The sequence below is a fragment of the Xiphias gladius genome, chromosome 1 (genome assembly GCF_016859285.1).
Source record: "Xiphias gladius isolate SHS-SW01 ecotype Sanya breed wild chromosome 1, ASM1685928v1, whole genome shotgun sequence".
Lineage (NCBI taxonomy): Eukaryota > Metazoa > Chordata > Actinopteri > Istiophoriformes > Xiphiidae > Xiphias > Xiphias gladius.
Genome location: NC_053400.1, coordinates 32,134,680 through 32,157,545, shown reverse-complemented (window position 1 = coordinate 32,157,545; position 22,866 = coordinate 32,134,680). Strand labels below are relative to the sequence as shown.

The window sequence follows — 22,866 nt, the reverse complement described above, 5'->3', positions numbered from 1 at the left end:
TAAGAAGGGTAAAACCAGATTCAGACACCATATCTTGAATTTATGGAGTTTCTTTATCTATATCAGGTCTTGTTACTACGGCGCTGCTCTAGTTTTACGCTCAGATAGTGCTTTGTATCGGCCTAATTTTTACACTAGCCTCAAGAAATCCTCTCAAGACGTTATAGCTTACCCCGCTGGCAGGTTTTCTTGTTTGATACTCGCAAATTTCTCCAGATTACAGGATATTTAGCTTGCTAGCAGAAGGATGTTTTTGCATTGATGGCTACGCTACTGTGCTGTGGTGAAGCGAGGAGGCTGCAGAGGTTATGATCAACGTTAATGATTCCTCCTTGTCTCAATCCTCTTCTGCTCCTCTCCTCTTTCCTCCTGGGTTATGTCGTCAACAGTAAGCTGCCTTATGACGTGACTCCGGAGCAGGCTATGGCCCACGAGGAGGTGAGGACAAGACTGGAAGCCTCCATCAAGAACATGAAGACAATCACTGACAAATTCCTGTCGGCTATAGTCGTCTCGGTGGATAAAATTCCGTAAGTTCCTCACTTACGGCATCACCGTCTGCATGGAGCACATTTTTACAGACTCGAGTCAGCTGGTTTTTTTCCCCCTGCCCTGTCTCACGCCGTCTTGTATGGGCTTCGTCTGTCAGATACGGGATGCGGTTCATCTCCAAGGTGCTCAAGGACACCCTCCATGAGAAGTTCCCAGATGCTACAGAGGACGAGCTGCTCAAGGTTTGCATTTTTAATTTGTAGGCTTAATGTTAGTCACTCTGCGCACCTCCGTCTTTACAGGGTCAAGAATATAGATAATTTCCCCGTTTGCACTTAGCACGGTGGTATCCAGGCGTCTGCAGATTATTTGCGTTTCATGTGGAAATGAGTGTGAGTTCACCAACATCGAGACTAATGCCACAACCCCGGTACAGTTTACAGGAGAATGGCACTTGATTTGTGACACTTAAAATGTTACATTTGGATCAAACTCACCTCGACAAAACCTTTACAAAAAGAATGTGTTCACCACCAACTCTGGCTGCCACATCCTTCTCCATAGAGATAGACATCTTGCATTCATGCTATGATAGAAAATGGTGTTGACAACTGGGTAAACTGACCCTTGAACAAGCAGAGCTCCTTTTCTCTGGCCTCCTCTGTGAACTGTTTTGCTGCCCTTCTTCTCACCTTCTTCCTGGCTCTCCCTTCCCTGTTTCTTATACATTTCTTCCCTTTTTTTTTTGTTTTTGTTTTCATTTTTCTGCTAATGCTCTGTTCTTTCCACTTTGCCAACCAGCTCGAGCCTCTCTTTCCACGTTAGGGGTGTCCTCCTTCTCTCTGTCTGCTGACATTAAGGCGAGCCATGCCGATCTTCTTGCTCTGACTCTTCTCTTGCTGCACAAGCTGTGTCCTTTCATGTTAGGTAACTCTCCCTCATTTCGCAGTAGCATCTTCTAAATCTTGAATCTTAACTCACTTCACTCCTGAGCCTAACTGAAGTGTAAACAATTGCATCCTACAAAATAGGTTTGTTATTCAATTCAGTACTGCAAATACTAGTTCATAGTAAGTTAGTTTAAGCTGACAGTTGTATCAAACAGCACCTTTGAACTTGACTTAATTTCTGAATGAGCAGTTTGATAAATTTGTTTAAATTGCTTTTCTGTTAATGCTATTGGGAGTATTATTTTTTTAAAATCCTAAACACAGGGCTCATAAAGCACGAAAGATCCTCCACATTTTCTGATCCTGATCATTTTCTGACTGCGTTTGACTTTGACTCCTCAGATTGTGGGGAACCTCTTGTATTACCGCTACATGAACCCGGCCATCGTGGCACCCGACGCCTTTGACATTATTGAGGTGTCAGCGGGTGGCCAGCTGACCACCGAGCAGCGACGAAACCTGGGCTCTGTCGCCAAGATGCTGCAGCACGCTGCCTCCAATAAGATGTTTCTGGGGGACAACGCCCACCTCAATCCCATCAATGAATATCTCAGCGCCTCATATCAGAAATTCAGGTCTGATGTTAATTGTTATAGAAATATGAAGCAGATGTCGAATGACTGGAAGTGGGAGTTTGGTAGAGTGGCTGTGGAAACTTTTCCAGCTACTTGGCGATGATGTTAATAATTTTCCATTTTCTCCTCAGTTTCTTTCATTTTTCCTCTCGTGTTATTCTTTGTTGTCTAAAGGTCCTTTTTTTGTTTTTTTTGGCTGATCTGACTTTATCCTCCCGTCTTCCATCACAGGCGTTTCTTCCTGGCAGCATGTGACGTTCCCTCACTGGAAGATAAGTTCAACGTGGACCAGTACTCTGACTTGGTTACCGTCACCAAACCTGTCATCTACATCTCCATTGGAGAGATTATCAACACTCACACAGTGAGTTTGAACTCGACCTCGCTCACCTCACGTTTGCGCTCTCTGTCTGAAATAATTCCCACCGTGTGCTAAAATGCACATACCCAGAAATGTATTATCATCAGACAGTGCTTAAAACACTTTGGGTTTTTTTTATGGCGAGATGTTTTGAGTTGTTGCTGTCTACTGTGACTAACACGCGGACTTGCTTTTTCTGTCCTGTTAGCTGCTGCTGGACCATCAGGACGCCATCGCTCCAGAGCATAATCACCCCATCCATGAGCTGCTGGAGGACCTGGGCGAGGTTCCCACTGTAGAGTCCCTCATTGGTGAGTGGAGCGAGGCAGTCAGTGCGGTTCCAGTCAAACCAGCAGTGTCAGTAACGTGAGCCATAAGAGTGTTAAACTTAGTCACAAAATTGAAAGGCAGGGTGAGACTATGAATTCTTTTGGTACCTCTTGGACTAATTCTAGCCTCTTTCACTGACAGAGGAAGGTACCAAGCTGTGTTGTTTTCACATCTTCACATCATCTTCACCATCCAACGATTTCATTTTTTTTTTAAATTTTAGTTATATCTTCTACATGAATGTTGATATAGAGATTTACTTGCTGTTTTCTCCTGATCCCGCCTGTGCCTTGCCAGTATTTCTTACTGATTCATGATTGGCATCAAATGGTATTCATAATCCTAATTCACTCCGTTTTTCTGGCCAAGAAATGCCGGGTGAAATATTTCGATTCACACGAACCCTTAAAAGACTCCAAAATATAAATGCCTGATATATTATGATCGGATCCTTGGAGCTGACCGTTATTTCAGCTGATTTGCTCTCTGTGACACCCAGGTGAAAATCCTCTTCCTCCTGACGACCCCAACAAAGAGCTGATGGGGAAGACCGAGGTCTCGCTCACACTCACTAACAAATTTGATGTCCCTGGTGAGGCCAATGCTGAGATGAATGCCAAGACTCTCCTGCTCAAGTAAGTCCGGTCATTTAAGGCTAACAAAGTAGATTGATGTAGTTGTTTCCAGATATTTCTTTGGTTTCTTACATGTCTGTTTCTTTTGTCTCTTTCCAGCACCAAGCGGCTCATTGTGGATGTGATCCGGTTCCAGCCTGGGGAGACTCTAACTGAGATCCTGGATTCAACAGCCAGCCCGGAACAGGTCGGAAATGAGATACAGTAAAATTGCTGATGTTGTGGACCCACAATTTAAAAAAAAAAAAAAAAAAAACAAAACTTAAAGGTACTGCAGTTTATGTGTAATGCGTTGGATGCCAATCACTTGACGCAGTAAATACTGTCAACAAACCAGGATCTCACCAGAAGACAGTCATCGTTTAGCTATTTCCACACTGCATAATTCGTCTGAGTGGAAAACTACTGGGTTGACTAATGAAACAAAACAGGAACTTCCTTTTCAAACAGGCCTAAAAGCAAAGGCTTGCTTTATTACGTAGGTGGTGAAGTGTTCATGGAACTGCACTTACCAACTCTTTGGCAACATCCTCTTTCCAACACAAGCAGCGGGGTCGGAAATGGGTAATTTTAAAGTAACACTAGATGATACCAAGACGGTATTACTGCTGTCATTTTTCTTAATAACAGTTCCCTTACAGTATGTATACCAAATTATCATTATAGATCAAATGTTTATGTATTGGTGATGCTACACAGGCCAATCAATTCAAGCAAACATCACAAATTCCCTTCCAACTGTGACACTCAACTTTTTTAATTAGCTTTTGCGAAAAAAAAAGAAAAAAGTAACATTTAATTGCCTAAAGACATTTTATCCCATTAAAGCTCTTCCTATAGAAGTATTGATTTTCTGAAACTCTGATCCACCTTGTTTCCCTGGGTGACAGGAAGTAGAGTACCAGCGTGCCATGCAGAGGAGGGCCATCCGAGACGCCAAGACTCCAGAGAAGATGAAGCAGGTCAAACCAGTGGTGGACGACAGCCTGACGCTGCAGGGGAAGAAGGACAAGATCAAGAGCAACCTGCAGAGGCTGGCGGAACTTGGGAAGGTTCACCCTGAGAACCGCTATCAGGACCTCATCAACGACATAGCCAAGGTGAAAATTACACAGATTATCTGTGGAGACACAGAAAAAACAGTAATATTTGTTGTGTTTTATTTAAATTTGATTTTATTTAAATGTGATTTCTTTTTTGTGTGTGTGCTTGTGTGCTTGTGTACTACAGGACATCAGAAATCAGAGACGGTATCGTCAGCGTAGGAAAGCCGAGCTGGTGAAACTTCAGCAGACAAACGCCGCGCTGAATTCAAAGACCACTTTTTACAATGTGCAGATTGATTCATACAATCAGTATATCAAGACGTGCATGGACAACCTGGCCAGCAAGGGCAAGTGAGTGGCCTTTAATCTTAAAACATCCCGCTTTTCTCATTCGTAGTTCACTCTGTCGTCCCATAACAATAATCACAAAGACGGGTACTGAAGGGCTATCCTTACACTGCAGCTCGCAATCTTTAACCTAGATCAGATTTTATTCATTGTTTGCTGCCTGTTTACATCCACTTTTAAAGGTGAGCCATATAGAAGTCCTGTTTAAGCGCTAGACAATCCACATGCATAAATGATTAACCTGCAGACAGAAGGCTAACCTGTTTAAAAATTAAGTCTCCATCTGCATGGCGTAAAACCATATCATCAAACTGGAAGGTTGGCGAGGGCAATGAGATGAGATGAAACGACAGCTCAACAGTAGATCACATATACAGATATGACCTGCAGTGGTAATACACACATGGTGCATAGCATCATACCAAAGCACTGCACTGGGAATTGGATAATTGCACAAAAAGAAAAAAAACGATATGTTTCCCCCTTGTGCAATAAGACTTTATAAGATAAATACGATGATAAATAAATGACGAAACGATAGATAAATAAAAAAGATATATTGCCTGTGATCTATTGTGCTAAGTAGCCGTCAGGGTGTAAGTGGTGGGTGATGATGACAGAGATGACAACAGTGTTACCAGTATGCTACTGTTAAAATGTCTGACTGCCGTCGGGACGAAGGACCTCCGCTAGCGCTCCTCCTCACACTGTGGCTGTAGCAGTCTGGTGCTGAGGGGGCCACTTAAAGCCCCCACAGTCTCAAGCAGGGGATGAGAGGTGTTGTATATGACTGACGACAGCTTGGCTAACATCCTATCATACATCTCCTCTATGGAATCTAGAGGACAGTCCAGGACCGAGATAGCCCTCTTAAACAGTTTATCGAGTCTTTTTCTGTCCCTCTCTCTGCTTCGACCTCCCCAGCAGACCACTGTGTGGAATGCTGCTGATGCCACTGCAGTGTCATAAAAATATTCTTAAGTGTCCTGCACACTCCAAAGGACTTCAGTCTCCGCAGTGTACAGGACATCTGTTGTCTGACCAGTCCAGTTTATTGTTTAGGTGAACACCCAGGTATTCGCGCACTCCCACCATCACAACATCCAATCCCGGGATGTTCACCGGTGTAGTCTGGGTCTGTCCCTGGAAGTCTGTCACCATCTCCTTTTGCCTTGCTGGCGTTTACGTGAAGGTGATTGAGCCCCACCAGTCGACAAAGTCCTTGTTGACTTCCCTGTATTCCCGTTCATTCGCTTCTGATCCGACGATGGCTGTGTCATTGTCGAACTTCTTGAGGTAATGCCAGGTAGCATCACATATTGTGGTCTATGTGTGAGGTAGTCGATGATCCACGCAGCCAGATGGCAGTCTACTCCTGCTCCCTTTAGCCTCCCCCCTGGGCAGTGGAAAAAAACACGACCCTTCGAAGTGCTCCCAGGGTTCTCAAGGTGTGAGAGGGAGCTTTGCAGTAGGTAGGTGACTGTGTCATCCACCCCCATGCCTGGTTGATAGGCAAATTGCAAGGGGTCCAGGTTTGAGCTCACCAGGGGTTAAGAGGCTTTGGGGTATGATCCTTTCCATGGTCTTCAGCAGGTGAGAAGTTAACGCCACCGGTCTGAAGTGGTTGGGCTCGCTGGGGTGCACAGTCTTTGGTACTGGAACCACACAAGAAGTCTTCCACAGGACTGGAACTCTTTCCAGACTATGGCTCAGATTGAAAATGTGCAGAACCACCTTACAGAGCTGGTCTGCCAGAGTCCTTGAGCAGCCTGGAGCTGATGCCATCTGGATCTGTGGCCTTTCTTGCCTTGATCTTCCTGAGATCCGTCCTCACCTGGTCGGATGTTTGGGAGATACTGGAGGGAAGTGGGGGGTGGGGTGGCCCCAGTTGAGGGAAACAGGAGGAGGGGTGTGTAATTTGAGTTTGGAGTGGAGTGGAGTGGAGTGGAGCCAGGAGGGTGCAGTTGATGTCCCCGGATGCCCTGGAAAAGGGGGGGGGGGTGCAGTAGCCAGAGCGCTTATGATTCAGACACCAACTGGTCTGTACTCTAGCGACTGGGGGAGGGAGCAGGGCCAAAATCTAATCTGTTGAAAAACATATTCAGTTCATTTGCCCATTCCTGGTCTCCAGGTTCTGGGCCCCTTCCACTGCCTTTTCTATGTCCCGAGATTGTTTTCAGTCCTCTCCAGACCTCCCTTGCATTGTTCTGTTGTAAGCACTCTTCCATCGTTTCTCCTGTAACCGTCCTCGCCTTCCCTTTGTACCCTCCGCAGCCCCTCTTTGTCCCCAGACCCAGAAAAACCCTCTTCTTTTCATTCAGCGGGTCTTTTAACTCAGGGGTCACCCAGGGTTTGTTACTGGAGAAACACTGTACTGTTTAGTTCTCTACACAAAAGTTTATATACTCTGTAATACAGTGAGTCAGATTTTCAGTGTCGTCCCCATGTGGCCCACACAGCAGTTCCCAGTCGGTGGCTTACAGCGCTGTAGTCCAGGTAGGGCTCCACTATTAGAAAACGAAGACAAAATTGATGGCAGCAACCACAGTGTCATGGAACATCTAAACTACATAATGATGTCTGACTCCTCTCAGACTTATTCCCACATGCAATATGAATGAGACTCAAAACAGATCTTAAAATACCACATTCTGTGTCCTTCCACTGTTCACTTGTTCAGAGCCCATATCTGAAACGTGCTACACGTGTTTGCAAAAATCAGAACTGGGTCACTGGTAACAGTCAGTGGCTCACAGTGTTTCTTTTCAGACACCTGCTGGTTTTGGTTTTGGACATCTAATCAGGGGCTCTTTTACTCCTGGAGTGCAGAATGCAATTAAATACAGCTGCTGCCTGGTTGGAGAGAAAACCAGTACTGTGGTTACCATGGACCAGGATCTGAACCACCAGAGAAGCGGTCCTTCTCACTTTTATATATGAGATGTTTATTATTCAGAATGAAATTATTCAGTGTCAACTACTGTATGTACTTCTCAACGGACACCAAAGACAAAGAATATATGGTTTTCTTAGTTTCCTTTGTGTCAATTACAACTTTATTCTTGAAAATCTACTTTCTCTCCTCGAGAATCGTTTCCCAAACATGTTGATGAATAAGAATGAATGACAGATGCATTTCTAAGAATGATATGAAATGGTGATTGATGCAGCACAGGTTTGAAATAGTGAGACTTAAAGGGCCATTTTTGCTCTTTGCTGAGAGATGGTGTTATGTTGTATTGTACACTTGTCCTTCCCGCTCTTCCCAGGCTGTCAAAGAAACCAGGTGACAACAAGGCCAAGAAGAGTAAACAGGTTTCACAGAAATACACCGCCTCTCGCCTCCACGAGAAGGGCGTGCTGATCGCAATAGAGGATCTGCAGCCCAACCAGTGAGTTCTGCTTCTTGTAATGCAAAACCAAGGTCCAAAAGGACATTATATTTTTGATGCAGTAACATTGTGGATGCCTCAGATTTCTACAGTTTTGAATCTTAACTTGAAAGTTTATCTAAAGCAGCTGCTCTAATGAAATTAATATGTCGATTGGCTGACTGTAATGCTGTTCAACACTCATTTTACACAGTGTTAAATATCTAAAAATGTCATACTTGACTTCATCTTAAACTTCTATCATTGACATTCGTGAAAAACAATTAGTTTACTTCATCTCAGCCAATCGTTAGTTGAATTTCACGACAATTCAGGAACCAGTGAGGTTTCGTTGATCAGTTTCTTCTTTGCATAATTACCTCCCTTAAGGATGTTGTGTTGTTTTTTTTGTCAGCAAGATTACACAAAATGTACTGAACCGATTTTCACCGAACTTGGTGGAGGGATGGGCCATGGGCCAGGGAAGAACCATTGAAATTTTGGGGCAGAGCCGGATCGTTTACTATGAATTCAATTTTTTTTTCTCTGAAGTCTGGTGCATGTTGTTTGATATTGGCCATGGCGGAGGTATGCGCTCCACGGCGTGACATTCTAGTTACTCCTTGCTACACATTCATGAATCTTCTGTTTACTCCTCTCTTTTCATAGGTTCAAGAATGTTATTTTCGAGATTTCGCCCTCAGAGACTGTCGGAGTGTTTGACGTGAAGGCCAAGTTCATGGGCGTACACTTGGAGACATTACAGTTAGAATACCAGGTATTATTTCTGTTTCACACGACGACTAAATCTCTTATTACGGAGATGGTTAGTTGTGATAGTGGCTGATCTTTTCTGCATTTGTTTGCTGTTTGTTTCTCAGGATCTCCTCCAGCTGCAGTATGAAGGTGTGGCTGTGATGAAGCTCTTCGACAGGGCCACCATCAACGTCAACCTGCTCATTTTCCTGCTCAACAAGAAATTTTATGGGAAATAGAGAAAACGGAGAAAAGAGCGACAGACACTGATTTAAACCACAAAACCCACTTTAAGGGCTGCTGAAAGCCCTGACCTAAACCATCCTGGCTTTCCTACACATTCCCTACTGCACTTCTTTTTATGTGCCTATGCAAATTTATGTGCATTATTTTTTATTATTATGATCACCATTTGTGCTTTATTCTGAATGGAACACTCCATTGTGCAACTCTAGCGAGCAAACCACAGAAACTTGCTGGAGTTTTCTTACTGTCTTTATGGTCTGTAACTGCAGCTAGGTCAGAGGTTTAAGATTTGTATTTTTTTTGCTTTAAATATTATGAATATCTTGTGCATGGGCTTTGATTAATTATAAAAGTGTATGTTTTATGTAAAGAGATCACGTTTTATGTCTTTCTTAGGTGTTGTTAGTTTATCTGCTCACCTGACTGATAAAGGCCTGACAAACATCTCCTCCGCCAGTACCCAAGTGCTAGCATACTTTTCAGCATGGCTGTAGTACATGAGACGGTATTTGCAAGTCCTGACCTGGTCTTGGACTCACTGACGCTGTCTCTTCTAGGACATTTTTGTCTTTGATTTTGTGTCGCTGCTTGATACAAATTGGACAGAAAAACTGAAAGAGTTGGAGGGGGGGAAAAAAACGAGATGCGCTCTTCTTTCCTCACCATATTCTATTTAGAAAACGTTGTAGCTGAAGTGTTTTTTCACATACTGTATTCTGATTTTGGTATGATTCAACTCTTTCCTGTGTCACTCTCTTGATTTGGACCTGACCCTCAATCCTAAATGCACTCGTAGATTATCTGTTATCTATGCAAAGAGAAAGTGGCATCCGACATGGTATTTGAAAAGAATTGCGAAAAAAATTGCCATGCTCATATTGAGCTGTTGACTTCAAAACTTTTTCTTTTTTTTTTATAAATAACTTTTAATATAAATAACTTAAGAATTAAAATTTTTTTTCCATTAGCATGACAAATTCACATTGCACCACTGAAATCCAGTCTGTACTGGCACTAATAGGCTCCGTGGTCTTCCCTACCTTCCTTGACAAGTCAGGACGTTGGTTTGTCTCAGACTGGACTGAGCTGAGCTGGCCACGACTATTAGCCCTGATGCTCAGACCTGACCTAAAGTACATTTCTGCTTTTGGCTCTGACATTCATCAGCAGAAGAAACGTGCGCTCCTGCTCTTCTAGCACACAAGGCTGTGCAGATGTGCTCAGTCACTGGCTTTCTCAGATGACTTACTGGAAATTATATATTTTTTTATATCTCTTAGGGGCTGTTTATCTTGCATAACTGAAACACAGATTATAGTTACATTATAACATCAGTTTAGTAAACATAACATGTCTGTTAATCTGTAAAACATGAAATGGGATCTACAAGTGTAAGCTTAACTTTGAGATTTTTATCATATCTTGTTGAAAATAAGACGAAGTTGCCCTTATTTATATTTTATGTTGCCAGTCCACATAATACTGTAGCAAAACCGGATCATGTCAGTGAGCTAGTGAGGTTGAGGATGTGCAGTATTTACAGTAACTGGACTCGTGGGTCCAGTAGATATCGCTGTACACCATCTAATTTTTAGTAAGTGTTTACTGTATCAGTTATTTCAAGAAGCTTTAAATTGAGATTCCACACAGACTTACTGAAGATGTTGATTTTTTTTGTTTTGTTTTTCTGTCTCATGTAAAGTTGCCCTGATCAGAGGTTGACACTGTTTATTGGAGACCGAGCTCGCTGTACATTATTTGCTCTCATTCACAGTCTATCAAGTGTATTTTACCTGTTTTAGAATAAAGCGCTACAGATGCAGTGCGTGTTTCCCTAATCTGACAGTTGTTTTGCAGGCAGTGGTGGATTGTAGGGAAGTGCACTGACTCAAGTAATATACTTCAGTTTTGAGGTACATGTATTTTACTTTAGAATATCTATCTTATCCTACTTTATACTCCTACTGCTCTACATCTCAGAGGGGGATATTGCACTTTTACTCCACTGCACTTATTTGACCACTGTAGTTATAGAAGATTTTACATTAGAAACATAAAAAAGGATGCACTGATAAACTACCCAACAGTATATAAAGCAGTTACTGTAAAATCAACTCCCTCTTGATCAACTACAACATTAAAATACTGCTTACATGTTAATGCATCAGCAATAATCAAATATTAACACACTCAGGGGGCCATACTTCTGCATAATTAATACTTGTACTTTTGATAGCTAAAGTAAATGTTGCTGATAATATTAAAAAAACATGTAATGGAGCATTTTTAGTGTGGTATTGCTCCCTTTTTGATTTATTTATTTTTTAACTTAAGTAAAGAACCTGAATACTTTCACTTCACTATTTGCAGGTGGACACTACTTTCATAAGTTTACCAGATATTAGGTTGCTTCAGAAATCAAGCCGACACATGCAGCCACTTTAGCAAATAAAGTATTTCTAGTAGTGCGTGAGTTGGCTCCTATTGTATAAACTAAATCATGATATTTTACTTGGTTGGCTCAAATAGGGGTAAACCCACTTTGACTTGGGTTCCTCCGCAGGGCTGAAAACCACACCGGAGCCGAGAAGGACGCTGTGATTTGCTAAAGGACACTTCTGCGGAGAAGGATCCTGGATTTAATTTGAACTCAGACCATCTGCTGGAATAATAAATCACTGCTTCTGCCTCCTGGTATTAACGGGGGATCTGCAAGTCTTGGAAAGTATTAAAAGTACTGAATTTAGTTCCCTCATAAAAAAAGGTCTTAGGAGGAATTAAAAAGTCTTCGATTTCATTCACAAAGGTCTTCATTTTTTTTTTTTTGTCTGGCCTGTCGTAGACAATAACTTTAGTTATAACTTCTGGCTGTCGGGAGAAAGTTGCCAGAAAGCCTTTGATTTTAGCAAAAACTTATGTCAAAATTAACTAATGATTTACTTTGAATTGGTTGACCCATCCCTCGTTTTCCTGACTCTTATCTGGGTCCGGGCATGGACGGATTATGAGACTATGGGGCCCCGGGCCTGGTCAAGTAAAAGCACCTACCGTTTATGGTTGTTTTGCAGCTCTCTGGGATGGTCGTGCTTATCTTTGTAGTCTTTCAACTGAGCTCTGTGACTCTCAAACAGGCCACGGGCTAATACCTCACTTCATACGGATGCTCTGGCCCAGGGGGGACCCCCCTTGACCCTTGGGGCCAACACGCCTGTGCCCACAGGGCCAGTTCAGTAATCCATACGTGAGTCCAGATCACGCTGACTGGTTGATTATATCATCGTGAACTGTTGTCATACACGTCTGGGAAGTACTGACAAAACGTGACAGAAATCTCAAAACATTAGTGGACTTAATAAATAATTTTAGGCCTCATTGTTTGTTTTTCCGTCAGTCTTCGACCGGTATGTATTGAATTGTATTCTGTGTGGCACTAAAAAGCCTTAAATTAAATTAGTTTGTTTGAACACCAATAGAAAGCCGGATTAATTTCCCGGACACAGTAGTAATAATAATAATAATAATAATAATAATAATAATGATAATAATAGGGACAACAGCCATGAGTAATCCCACAGGCGGCCACGACGATGTCGCGGCTCTGTCGCCGCCCGGTGGACGTCGCTGGCACTGGCGGCGTTTTAACGAGGTAATGTTTTTCTCCCAGTAGTACGAGGATAACGAGCCAGCGGATCCGAGCCGCCGCCGCCGCCGCCGCCAGCCCTGTCAACCGACGGTTAATAGCCGAAAACACCAGCAGCGGCCGCTCAGAGAGAATCCCGCCGTAGCGCCGCGGAAGGAACCAGCTTTTTTTTTTTTTTTTCGTCCGCTTTGTTTGTTCGGTTTTCTCTCTTTCTCCATGGACTCGTCGCGCTGGAGTTTGTCCGAGGTCTCTCTCTGCTGCCCGTGGATTAACGCAAGACTCGACTCCGAAGCGCTGCGATAAAAGAGTGAAATTGTGGATTGTGCGCCCGCATCACGTGTGAATATTTTGCGTTCTTCTTCTTCTTCTGGTTTTTCTCTTTATGTGGAGATCGCTTGTTTCCCAGTCCGCGGGCAACATAAACTCGAAATTCAGCTAAGTCCGGACGAGACCAGCGGACACTTGTTGAAATACAATTTACCCGAGAAAACGTCTTGGCAAACTGCTCTGAGCTTCGCTGTTGTCAGTAGCGAGATTTGGCTAACGAGGCTAAACAACTTTCTCCCACACCGGCGATCAAACTTGTGGCACAGATTGCTCCTAATTCGAGCCTGTTAGATGTCGACCGAGGCCGAGTGTCCGCAAGTTGGTTTAAAAAAGTGCGTTTGTCAAGATTGTTGAGATGGCACTGACAGCAGTTTAGCTGACTTAGCTAGCTGCAGCTGTTACTCGGCTTTCCGTTCACCTCCAACGTTATGTTAGCAATGACAGCTAACGTTGGGTCAACGTCAGATTCAAACAAGTGGTTCGCTGGAAGTACGTCAATATGAAGTTATTCTGTGCCATTGACTTCTTTTAATCAGCAGGCCACTCTTCTAGAAAGTTATTAAAATTAACTTGCAGGCACGGGTAATTTGCAAAGGCTTTACACACCCCGCTAACTAGGCATAAGAAGCCAACTTTTATTAACGGGAGCTTTGACGTTAGCTTAGCTACGTTAGCCACCGTCTCGGCTTACAATAACACACTCAGCTCTGAAAGTGCAGCCGGTCGATTTGGACTCTGAATTAACTTTGGCCAACCGGTGAATGTGCGCTATGCTTTCACAACTCCGATGGGTTCGCCGCAACGCAGACTGAGAGACTCCGAGAAATAGACTCCCGGCACCTTCCTTCCACTTTTGGCCCCCCGAGTAGCTGAAGTTGTAAAACTGCGGCCCGCACCATGTCCGGCTCCCCGGGCACAGGTGGCTCAAACCCCAGGAAGTTCAGCGAAAAGATAGCGCTGCACAACCAGAAGCAAGCAGAGGAGACGCGGGCCTTTGAACAGCTGATGACGGACCTCACCGTTTCAAGGGTAAATGCACTTAATTTTCAAATAACTGTCATTTATCAGTGGCCTTCCGCACGAATGCGTTCGTCGCACTTGAATGGTCGGTCGCTTGCCTGCCAGACTCCATCTGCTGACTGAGATTTTTGGTATTCAACCAGTTCCTCTTGTTTTCTCCTCATGCATTGATTTAGCACCGACTAATGCAAACATCACGTCGCTCGGTGTGATACAACAGAAAACAACGCGCAGTTCAGCTGTCACGAAAGTATTTTAGAAAAAAGCCACCAGCAGCCACCAAAAGCAAAAAGGAAAACAGGAAGAAGATGTTACACATTTGGGGTGCGACAGTTTGCGTTAATCGTACACGATCTGTTTTTGAGCTGGAAATCAGCGATGAAGCAGGAAATGCTACGGCGGCACATTTTATATTAGCACCGACCTCCTAAGGTCCCACTGGTTGTGCAGTTATAAGCACCCAAAGGAAGCAGTGGGGCATGTTCAAATACGGACGTTTCGTTGCTTCGCGATGGTTTAATGAATTCCCGCGGGTTAAAAACCTGATGAACCGCCCTGCAGCCTTGGCACTGTGGACAGACCGAGGAGGGAGAGTGGGACCAGCTCAGGGGGATGGTTCATAACTTGGGCACCCCAGTCGCACAGACTTGTGCTTGTGTTTGGCATTTGCAGTGTGTGTTCAGGTGACCCCCTTGTAGCTCCAGTGACTTAGGGTATTTTGAGAAACATGTCCAAATGTTGAGGCATGATTAGTCCCAACAGTCACCGTCAGGTGCTTTGTGTTGTCATGTTTTAGTATCTTAAGCTCAGCTAAAATAGATACGAGCGCGTCTCACATTTACATTTCCAGTTAATGCCGACATTTATCTTTACAAAAGTGTCTTTCAGGCTTCTGTATTCTTAATTCTGAAATACACTTTGCCCATTTGGAGTGGTTTGTCAGCAGCATGTAACATAAAGAAAAGAGAAAAACATTTTGGTTACAGGTAGGGCTGCAACTAACAGTTGTTTTCATTATCGATTAGTTTGGTGATATTGTTTTTGGATTGATGAATTCATCATTTAGACTTCAAAATGTTAAAAACTGTCGTTCACAAGTTCCCAGAGGCCACAAGGTGACATCTTCAGATGTCTTCCTTTGTCCAACCAGCTGTTGAAAACTCAAAGATATTATACATACAATGATAGAAAACAGAGCAAAGTACCAAATCCTCTCATTAAAGAGGTTGGAACCTGAGAATGTTTGGAGTTCTTTCCTGATAAGTGACTGAAATTATAGTCGGCAATTGTTTTTATGTTTTTTTGTTTTTTTTTTGCCAGTCTGCTAATTAATTTATAAACTAATCGTTTCACCCCCCTTGATAGTGAAACAGAAAAATCCAGATTTGTTGTCAAATGATGTGTCTTATTCGTATGGAAAGAAATAGTTTTTTTTTTTTCCCCACAAAACATTAAAAGCATAAAATCAAGTTGAGTTTTATTGATTTTTCAATGCAGAAATAATGGCAACTATTTTCATAACATTAATAGTTTAAGGCACTTTTCTAACAAAAATACTGAAAAAAAAAAAAAGAGAGAAAAAGCTCTCACATGTATTTGCTCATTGTAAATTTAATCTCCTTTGGGTTCAGGACTGTTGATCAGACAAAGCAAGACATTTGAAGACGCCACTTCGAGCTCTGGGAGCTTGTGAAAGATCTAGAACGACTGATGTTCAGCTGATGGCTGATCTGATAGAAAGGCTGAATTGGTTTTTTTTTGTTTTTAATTTAATTTTTTTTAAAATATATGGCCTATGGTTTTGAAAAGGAGATGGTGAAACTGACGTTAAGATGAGTATTAATTTCAAAAGTATAGTTTTTTCTTAACTCTACTGACGCTCGGTCAGACTTAGAATTACTAAGTCAGTGCAAGTTAAGATGTTTCTTCAGGTCTCAAGTTGCCTTTTAACTAGTGTTTCTAGATATGGTGTGACCTGGATGATTGAGAATCTTCATATCCAAATATATGTGGATTTTTTTTTTTTTAAATCTACAATTAGTCAACATGCTTTTTTAAAGGCTTTTTTACTTCTTTGATCCTTTTTTTTCCTCCATCACACGAAGATGTGAAGTATATACAGTACACATTCCGTGTAATAAAAATAACCTGTGAGGATAGAAAGGCCCTTTTCACATTATTCTCATACCATTCATTCACAATGCACTCTTTTTATGAGAGGGAGAGTCTGAGTGGCCAGTCAAAGAGGATGTGGTTTTGAGCCGACACTGAATGAAGTTTGCCATAAGGTATGAACTGTCAGTGACCCCTGTGGGACAGAAAAGTCCAGTCAGTGCAGCTGAGGCCGGCCAGGGCAGAGGGCACACTGCCAGCAAACAGCTGGAATTAAAAGTGGGTGCTTTAACATTTACAGCAGTGACCAAAGGACTGAATACAACCCCCCTGAGGGGCTCTACAGAACTGTACATTGAACCTGAATGCACAAACAGACTACAGCTTTCTTTCAGCTGCTGTGCAGCAGGGACTTGGTGTCCTTGTAAATCATGAATGTGTAAAGTCTGTGTATTGGATGCCATGTAGGGCTAACACCAACACCGGAGTAAGGTATCTATTTTAAAAAAATTTTCAGTTGTCCCGGATTGAACATTGAATGTTATTATGGGTCATCCAAGTTATTCACGAGAGTCTGAAAATGTCTGTCTGTACATGCCTGTGTTTTGCTTAGCAGGGACAGTTGCAATCAGGCATGCATTGGCCAAAGTTAACTGGGAGTTAAATCAACACTTTGTATTTGGAGGTCTACGATGTGCCTCCACTCAATCAGTAGTCAGGTTTGGGTGCAGCTTTGGAGGTTTCAAGTATATTCTCAGAATAGTAGATGCTCTGTCCAGGAAGTCTTGAATAAAACCACATTTTAATTAGTACCTCATTATGGCCTTCAAGTGCAGAGGCAAGAGACAGTGCCCAAAACATGGCTGTCTGGGTTGTTTTTGCGTCTTTCAGGGCAAGAAAACTACTGTTGTTGTTTTTGTAACTATTGCACCTATTTTTTTTTTCTGTCTACTGAACACAGATGTTGATGAATTGAAAGGACAAAAAGGCAGAAACTAGTTTAGGAGAAGTTACTGGCAAACGAGATAAATGCACTCGCCAGTGTCTAAATGAACAGAATGAGGTTGTAGTTAAGGTTTTACCATTTTTACTACACATAAACTGACAAATGTTTCACCACATGATTAAAATTTTCAGTCACATTTTCCTTGCAGGTCCCAGATATATTGTCAAATTCCCAATCCATTTTAAATATCTCTGTTTGTTCTCTGTAAATCTATTGATAAAATCAAATAAGGTCAGCCTTTGAGATTCAAATTTTGCCCTTTTGGCAGTCTAAGGAAGAATTGCTCCTGTGATTTGCCTATTCCTGATCACAGTCGATGATTAGCTCTGTTTACCTTCCCTTGGCAGAACAAACCACCTTCTGTTTTCTGCGAGGTAATCATCATGCATCTCTTGGTAGGCTGCTGGTTTGGAAGCAAGCTGCCCGTTTCCTAGAATGTGTACTTGTACTTGTACTTGTACCTGTACTTGTAGAATGTGTGTTACACTAAATTGCAAATGTTGCTTCATTTTAATCAAACAAATTACTGGATGCATTTGTACAATGCTTTTGTGCTCCGTTCAGTTCCAAAATTCCATCTGTGAAGAAAGATTAAATAATAAGTTTTCATTCATTGAGTTTTTTAGCATACAGGCATAAATGTATATGAAAAGTTGTTGTAAAGTATGACAGCTGGAATAGCTGCTTATGTAATGATATGGCTTTACACACTTAACTGTGAATCATTTGAAGAGACTTACATAGAAAAATAAAAATGGCAGTTGCTGCCCCCATGGGAGACTTTAGGTATTCACAGATGCAATATTATGATTTTTACATACACATGAGTTTGAAGAGGGAAAACGAAAGTAAAAACAGAGCTGATATCTTGTTAATTTCTCTCATGCAGGGTTTTCCCCGGGTTTCTGGAGGGCTTGCGCAGTACACTAAGACATTAGCAAGAAGAAAAGCAAAACAAGTATGCTCAATGATGAAGCGATCGCTATGTCCTGAAGTGATCCTTCACATTTTTGAGCGATCGCACTGTGCGCCATACAAAATAACACCGGTAAAACAAGACTTATAGTGAACGGATTTGAACTGAGATTTTCTCATCCTCCCATATCCATCTTACAATGCAACAGTGTTTGGCTGCTTATCAAAATTTTTGTTCAGTGGGACGTTTTGTGGAGGGCTCACTTTCCCAGTGGCCACTAGTCAGATGCCTGAGTTACTGTAGCGAGTCGATTCCTCTCTCACTCCTCTCACATAATTATTTTCTCTGATAGGTCACATTTTTCAGACTTGTCTTTCTGGGCTCGTCTGTGACAGACATTCTCTGGGCTGTTTGTTAGATTTTCCCTCTGGTTCATTTCTGCAGTAAAGACGTCAGGAGACGCTACTAACTCGTTTTCACTCGTCATGAATTTATTTCCTCTGTGGCAGCAGAACATGTTACACTAGCCTTCGGAAACTCCTACAGGTTAAACTGGACCAACCGAACACTTGTAAGGCTGATTAACTCTGAAAGACTCGCTATAGACGGACTCAAAAACATTCACTAGCCTAGCAAGAAAATAAGGCTACAAATAACCCAAAATGCAACACTCTGTAAAAGACCCTAGTTACACTGGCACTCTCTCCATTCAAAAAGAATATCTGTTTTAATGAATGAACACGTAATTGTCTGGTCCGGAAATATAAGACAACCCTAATTTAAAAAAAAAAAAAAGTAAGTTTCAGGAAAACAAATATTGTCTTGGTGGGAAAGAAAAGCCCTGATCGACACCAGTTGTAGTTTTCATCCAGAGGCTACGTATGTGTCCTTAACAGACCGAGACTTTATATCCAGAATTCATAACCCCTGACAGTTGTGTGTTTGTTTTTCTTCCCCTTTTGACTGACAGGTGCAGTTTCAGAAAATCCAGCAGCTTCGTTTGTCTCAGCCACGGGTGCAGTACTACGGAGGCTCTCTGCCCAACGTCAATCAGATTGGCAACACCAACACTGAATTTCAGGTGGGATATCATCACAGTCAAAATATACAACGTCACCTCTAACTACAAATTCAAAATGCATTAACAACTTTCTGAAACAGTCAGCAAAATGAGATATTATGGACTGCTTTTCCATTTATTGAACCTAGTCTAAGGCAGTGTTGTAAAATTTCAATAAGTACTAAATTCCAAGTTCCCTTCCAGAGGATTTTCGTTTAGTCCAAAACTAGGCGTAATATCTGTCCGGGAAACCAGCCCAATAGATTTACAAAAGTAGTGCTTATTCCAGGATTAGTGAAATGAATTTTATCATACTGTATGTAGAGCACCATATTTTATGTATTTTTCCCACCATGTCTGTTTTCTTTCAGTTGTCTTACCTTTTTTTCCCAGGTGTTTGAACCAAAAACATCACAGCTTTAAATAAATGTAAAGGGCTGCATTGGTGAGGTTGTGTGGCATCAGCTGCCAGTAAGACGATGAAATGTGATTTAGGAAGGCTAATTAAATGCTAAAACACTACACAGAAGTATGTAATATTATGTTATAGGATTTTACAACTTTAGAAAGTTATCCAAATCATTTTATCCCCTTTCTTGACAATCATGAGGTAAATAGTGAAAATGCACTGCTGTAAATTAAAATAATCTACCGGGAATGTGCGCTTGCAGCTATGATGTCCAGTTGTGTTGCAGCAAAAGTTGAGCCAGTTTGAAGAGGTTGCATTTTTTTCACACCATGCTAATGTCAGTCTCAACATGTCCTTTGAGATGTACTGGTGCTGTAATTAGTGGAGTTTATTTAGTATGAGTCTACTCAGATGCTTCCCTGAAAGCAAAAGGATGTTTGATGTAAAACTAAACATGGTTATTTTCTTTAAAACCCTGCTTACCTTGGGATTACCATCTATCAAATTCAAGGTCTTGTTCTCATTCAGGGGTTTTTCAAGGCTACTTATGTCTGACAACACTGACCCCCAATTTTAATGTTGTGTAGTCTAACTCTAAAAACAGTAAAACGCTGTACTCTACCTTCGGAAGTGCAAACAAGCTTCTCCTGAGAGCCTTAAATAATTCAGATGATTTTCTGAAGACTTGAAAAAAAGATGGAATAAAAGATCAGGGCACTAACTCCCAGCACTATTTCAAGGAGTGTAGTGCTGTATGTGATCTAACAGTGTTGCTCTATAGCACTGAGCCTCTATCTGTGTCAGCTGTTCAGGGAGTGGGCTATGCTGGGATACAGTGGGTCCAGGTGAAAGTGCCCTTGTTACTTGAGAGAATGGCTCTTTGAGGTAGAGCAATATTTGCAGCACTGTGGCCACGTCCAGAAATTAGTCCCCATGTGGAGGAAGAAAGCCCCACTCACTTATGGAGTCCGTTGACCTTCTCTTCTGGGTACAAAGCTCAACAAACTAAATGGCTTCTAGATTCCACTTGATGACAATCATTTGTTAGCCCTACTCCAATTAAATGAATGTGGAGCACTTAATGTGGCCAACTCTGACTCCACTAAAACTGACAGAAACAATTTTAGTTTAAGCCCCAATCTGCAGTTTGTGTGCAGTTCCCTCATGATCAGAACTCAAATTCTTCTATAAACTCCTATTACATTCGCCTTGACTGGTTGAAGCAGTGGTTTTTTTGAAGTGATTATGTTTGATGGTATGTCATTAATAAACAAAAGAGAGTATATTTAATCGCATCTTTGTGTCCATAGTGTTCATCAACAGTCCTTTGTGTTTGAAGAGCCAGTATGACCTAAAAGACATTTGAAACGTAGCAGTATAATAGCCAGTCATTGTTTCAATACAATGAGGTAATATGGTTCATAAGTTTATAAAATATAGACGTGTCAGCCTCAATACAGATGAAATACTGTTTTTTAGTTAAATGAACAAGATCGGAGCATGATAACGCATTCAAATAGGACTCAAGTTTGATTGACATTTGGCAAATTGTCTGTCAGATGGTCGTCGTTTTCTACCCCTGCCAACCCTTAGGAAACGGTAGTGTTATGTGTCTGGTGTGAAAAGACCTTTCTGTCTCTTTCTCAGGGTGGCTTCCCTTCAGGATTGGACTCGGTCAGAGGGACCCGCCACCATGGGCTGGTCGAGAGGGTCCATAGGGACCGCAACCGTATCAACTCTCCCCATCGCCGACCCATCGACAAACACGGACGGCAGATATCCTTCCAAAGCTAAATACTGACAGTAGGAGATCTCACAAACACATTTCCTCGTGATGCAAATGTCATCGTCATGAAAGGTTAATTGATGATGTGGCAGTGGGTGTTGTGGCTTCCTGGCGGTTTTTCTGTATTGTTGTTCTTTTTAATGGTGGTTTTGAGTTTATGGTGTGGTTTTAAGTGTGATGGCACTTACCAGTGTAGGCAGCTGTTTTGTAACCCCAGGAAAAGGATATATCATTATATTAGTTTGAAATGTGGCGCAGAGACAGTGCACCTTACTCCTGCCTAATGGACATTGGCAATAGATTCTCAGCATACTCTGAATGCACCCTCAGGTTGTGTATGCATGTGTGTATTTTGCATAGAAATGCAGCAGCAGATCTGATTCTTTGAGGAAAAGTTGCAGAAGGGTCAAATCCTTCTACTGGTGGTAATACACAGAGCGAAGAACAGAGGAGTGATTGCACTTTAGCTCTCAGCTACACCCTTCAAAATGCATTTCCCCAGAGTCTCCTCAGAGTTGAAATTAGTCTTTTTCTTTTCTTTTTCATTTTGGTTACAATTTCCATGGTTTCTTGTCATATAATTCTGGCTTTATAAGATTTCATAAACCAGATTGTGTTATATAAACTGCTCCCATTTACAATACGCAGCTAATCACCATGAATGTTGTCACCAGTCAGCAATTACTTGTGCGGTGTGTCTTTTCATAATTCATCAGAGATAATAGGAATCTCATGCAGTAGAGAACAAAGACACATAAACCAGTGGTTGAATTTAGACCTAAAATGATGAGCAGCCATTTTAAGTTACCAAATAATGGATCGCCTTGTGTAACTCGGAAATACTGTCCTGAAAATGGAACAGAATTAAAGTACTACTTCCAACTTGTCTTGACCTATGAGTTGCACCTAAGCATAAGTTGATTCAAGAACTTTGGGAAGGAAGGAAGGAAGGTCCCTGATTTAATCCCAACTACAAAGGTGTCTTTAATCGTTTTGAATGAGACCATCGTGTACAGTCTCTATTATAACCCCTATACACGATCACACAAAAGTGAATACTACTTGTTAATGATCATGAACTGTTGAGTTAATGGAAACACTAAATGTGCTACATTTATGATCTCAGCACACTAATGTCTTGCACACTACAGTGCAGTGCCTCTACTCCTTCCTCAGTATTATTACTTAGTAATTTTATTCTGTAAAGCATATTGTAAATACTGTTTAAAAGGGTTCTTTATAAATATATATTTTTAGAAAGATTGTAGGTAGTAAAGAGATGTAGGACATGAATTGCATTTCTTGATCTGGATTCACACCCAAATGCCGCATATACATTAACCACCACTTAGCCCACTGATCCATCAGCACGCCCCCACCTTATAGCCTCTAAATAAGCAGATCCGTATATTCAGTTTAGGATTGAATGAAATAAAACAAATAAGGGTTTGGCATTATTTTTTAATCAAATTGATACTCT

General features: G+C 41.8%; 2 protein-coding genes across 5 annotated transcripts in view; both read left to right on the top strand.

Moving 5' to 3' along the window:
* The window catches only part of iqgap1 (IQ motif containing GTPase activating protein 1), a 43,679-nt gene extending 34,200 nt beyond the window's left edge, over positions 1-9,479 (top strand). The window contains exons 26-37 of the mRNA XM_040139400.1: positions 390-530; positions 650-734; positions 1,785-2,017; positions 2,249-2,381; positions 2,587-2,689; positions 3,208-3,343; positions 3,443-3,530; positions 4,234-4,443; positions 4,574-4,740; positions 8,007-8,129; positions 8,778-8,886; positions 8,990-9,479. Of these exons, the coding sequence (XP_039995334.1) occupies positions 390-530; positions 650-734; positions 1,785-2,017; positions 2,249-2,381; positions 2,587-2,689; positions 3,208-3,343; positions 3,443-3,530; positions 4,234-4,443; positions 4,574-4,740; positions 8,007-8,129; positions 8,778-8,886; positions 8,990-9,103 (1,642 nt within the window). The 3' untranslated portion in view covers positions 9,104-9,479. The remainder of the gene's footprint in view (positions 1-389; positions 531-649; positions 735-1,784; positions 2,018-2,248; positions 2,382-2,586; positions 2,690-3,207; positions 3,344-3,442; positions 3,531-4,233; positions 4,444-4,573; positions 4,741-8,006; positions 8,130-8,777; positions 8,887-8,989) is intronic.
* A 3,288-nt stretch (positions 9,480-12,767) lies between these two features.
* The window catches only part of crtc3 (CREB regulated transcription coactivator 3), a 39,911-nt gene continuing 29,812 nt past the window's right edge, over positions 12,768-22,866 (top strand). For all 4 annotated transcript variants that reach the window (XM_040124222.1, XM_040124213.1, XM_040124204.1 and 1 more), the window contains exons 1-3: positions 12,768-14,106; positions 19,102-19,212; positions 21,248-21,376. In XM_040124222.1, coding sequence (XP_039980156.1) covers positions 13,975-14,106; positions 19,102-19,212; positions 21,248-21,376 — 372 coding nt within the window. In that variant the 5' untranslated portion in view covers positions 12,768-13,974. The remainder of the gene's footprint in view (positions 14,107-19,101; positions 19,213-21,247; positions 21,377-22,866) is intronic.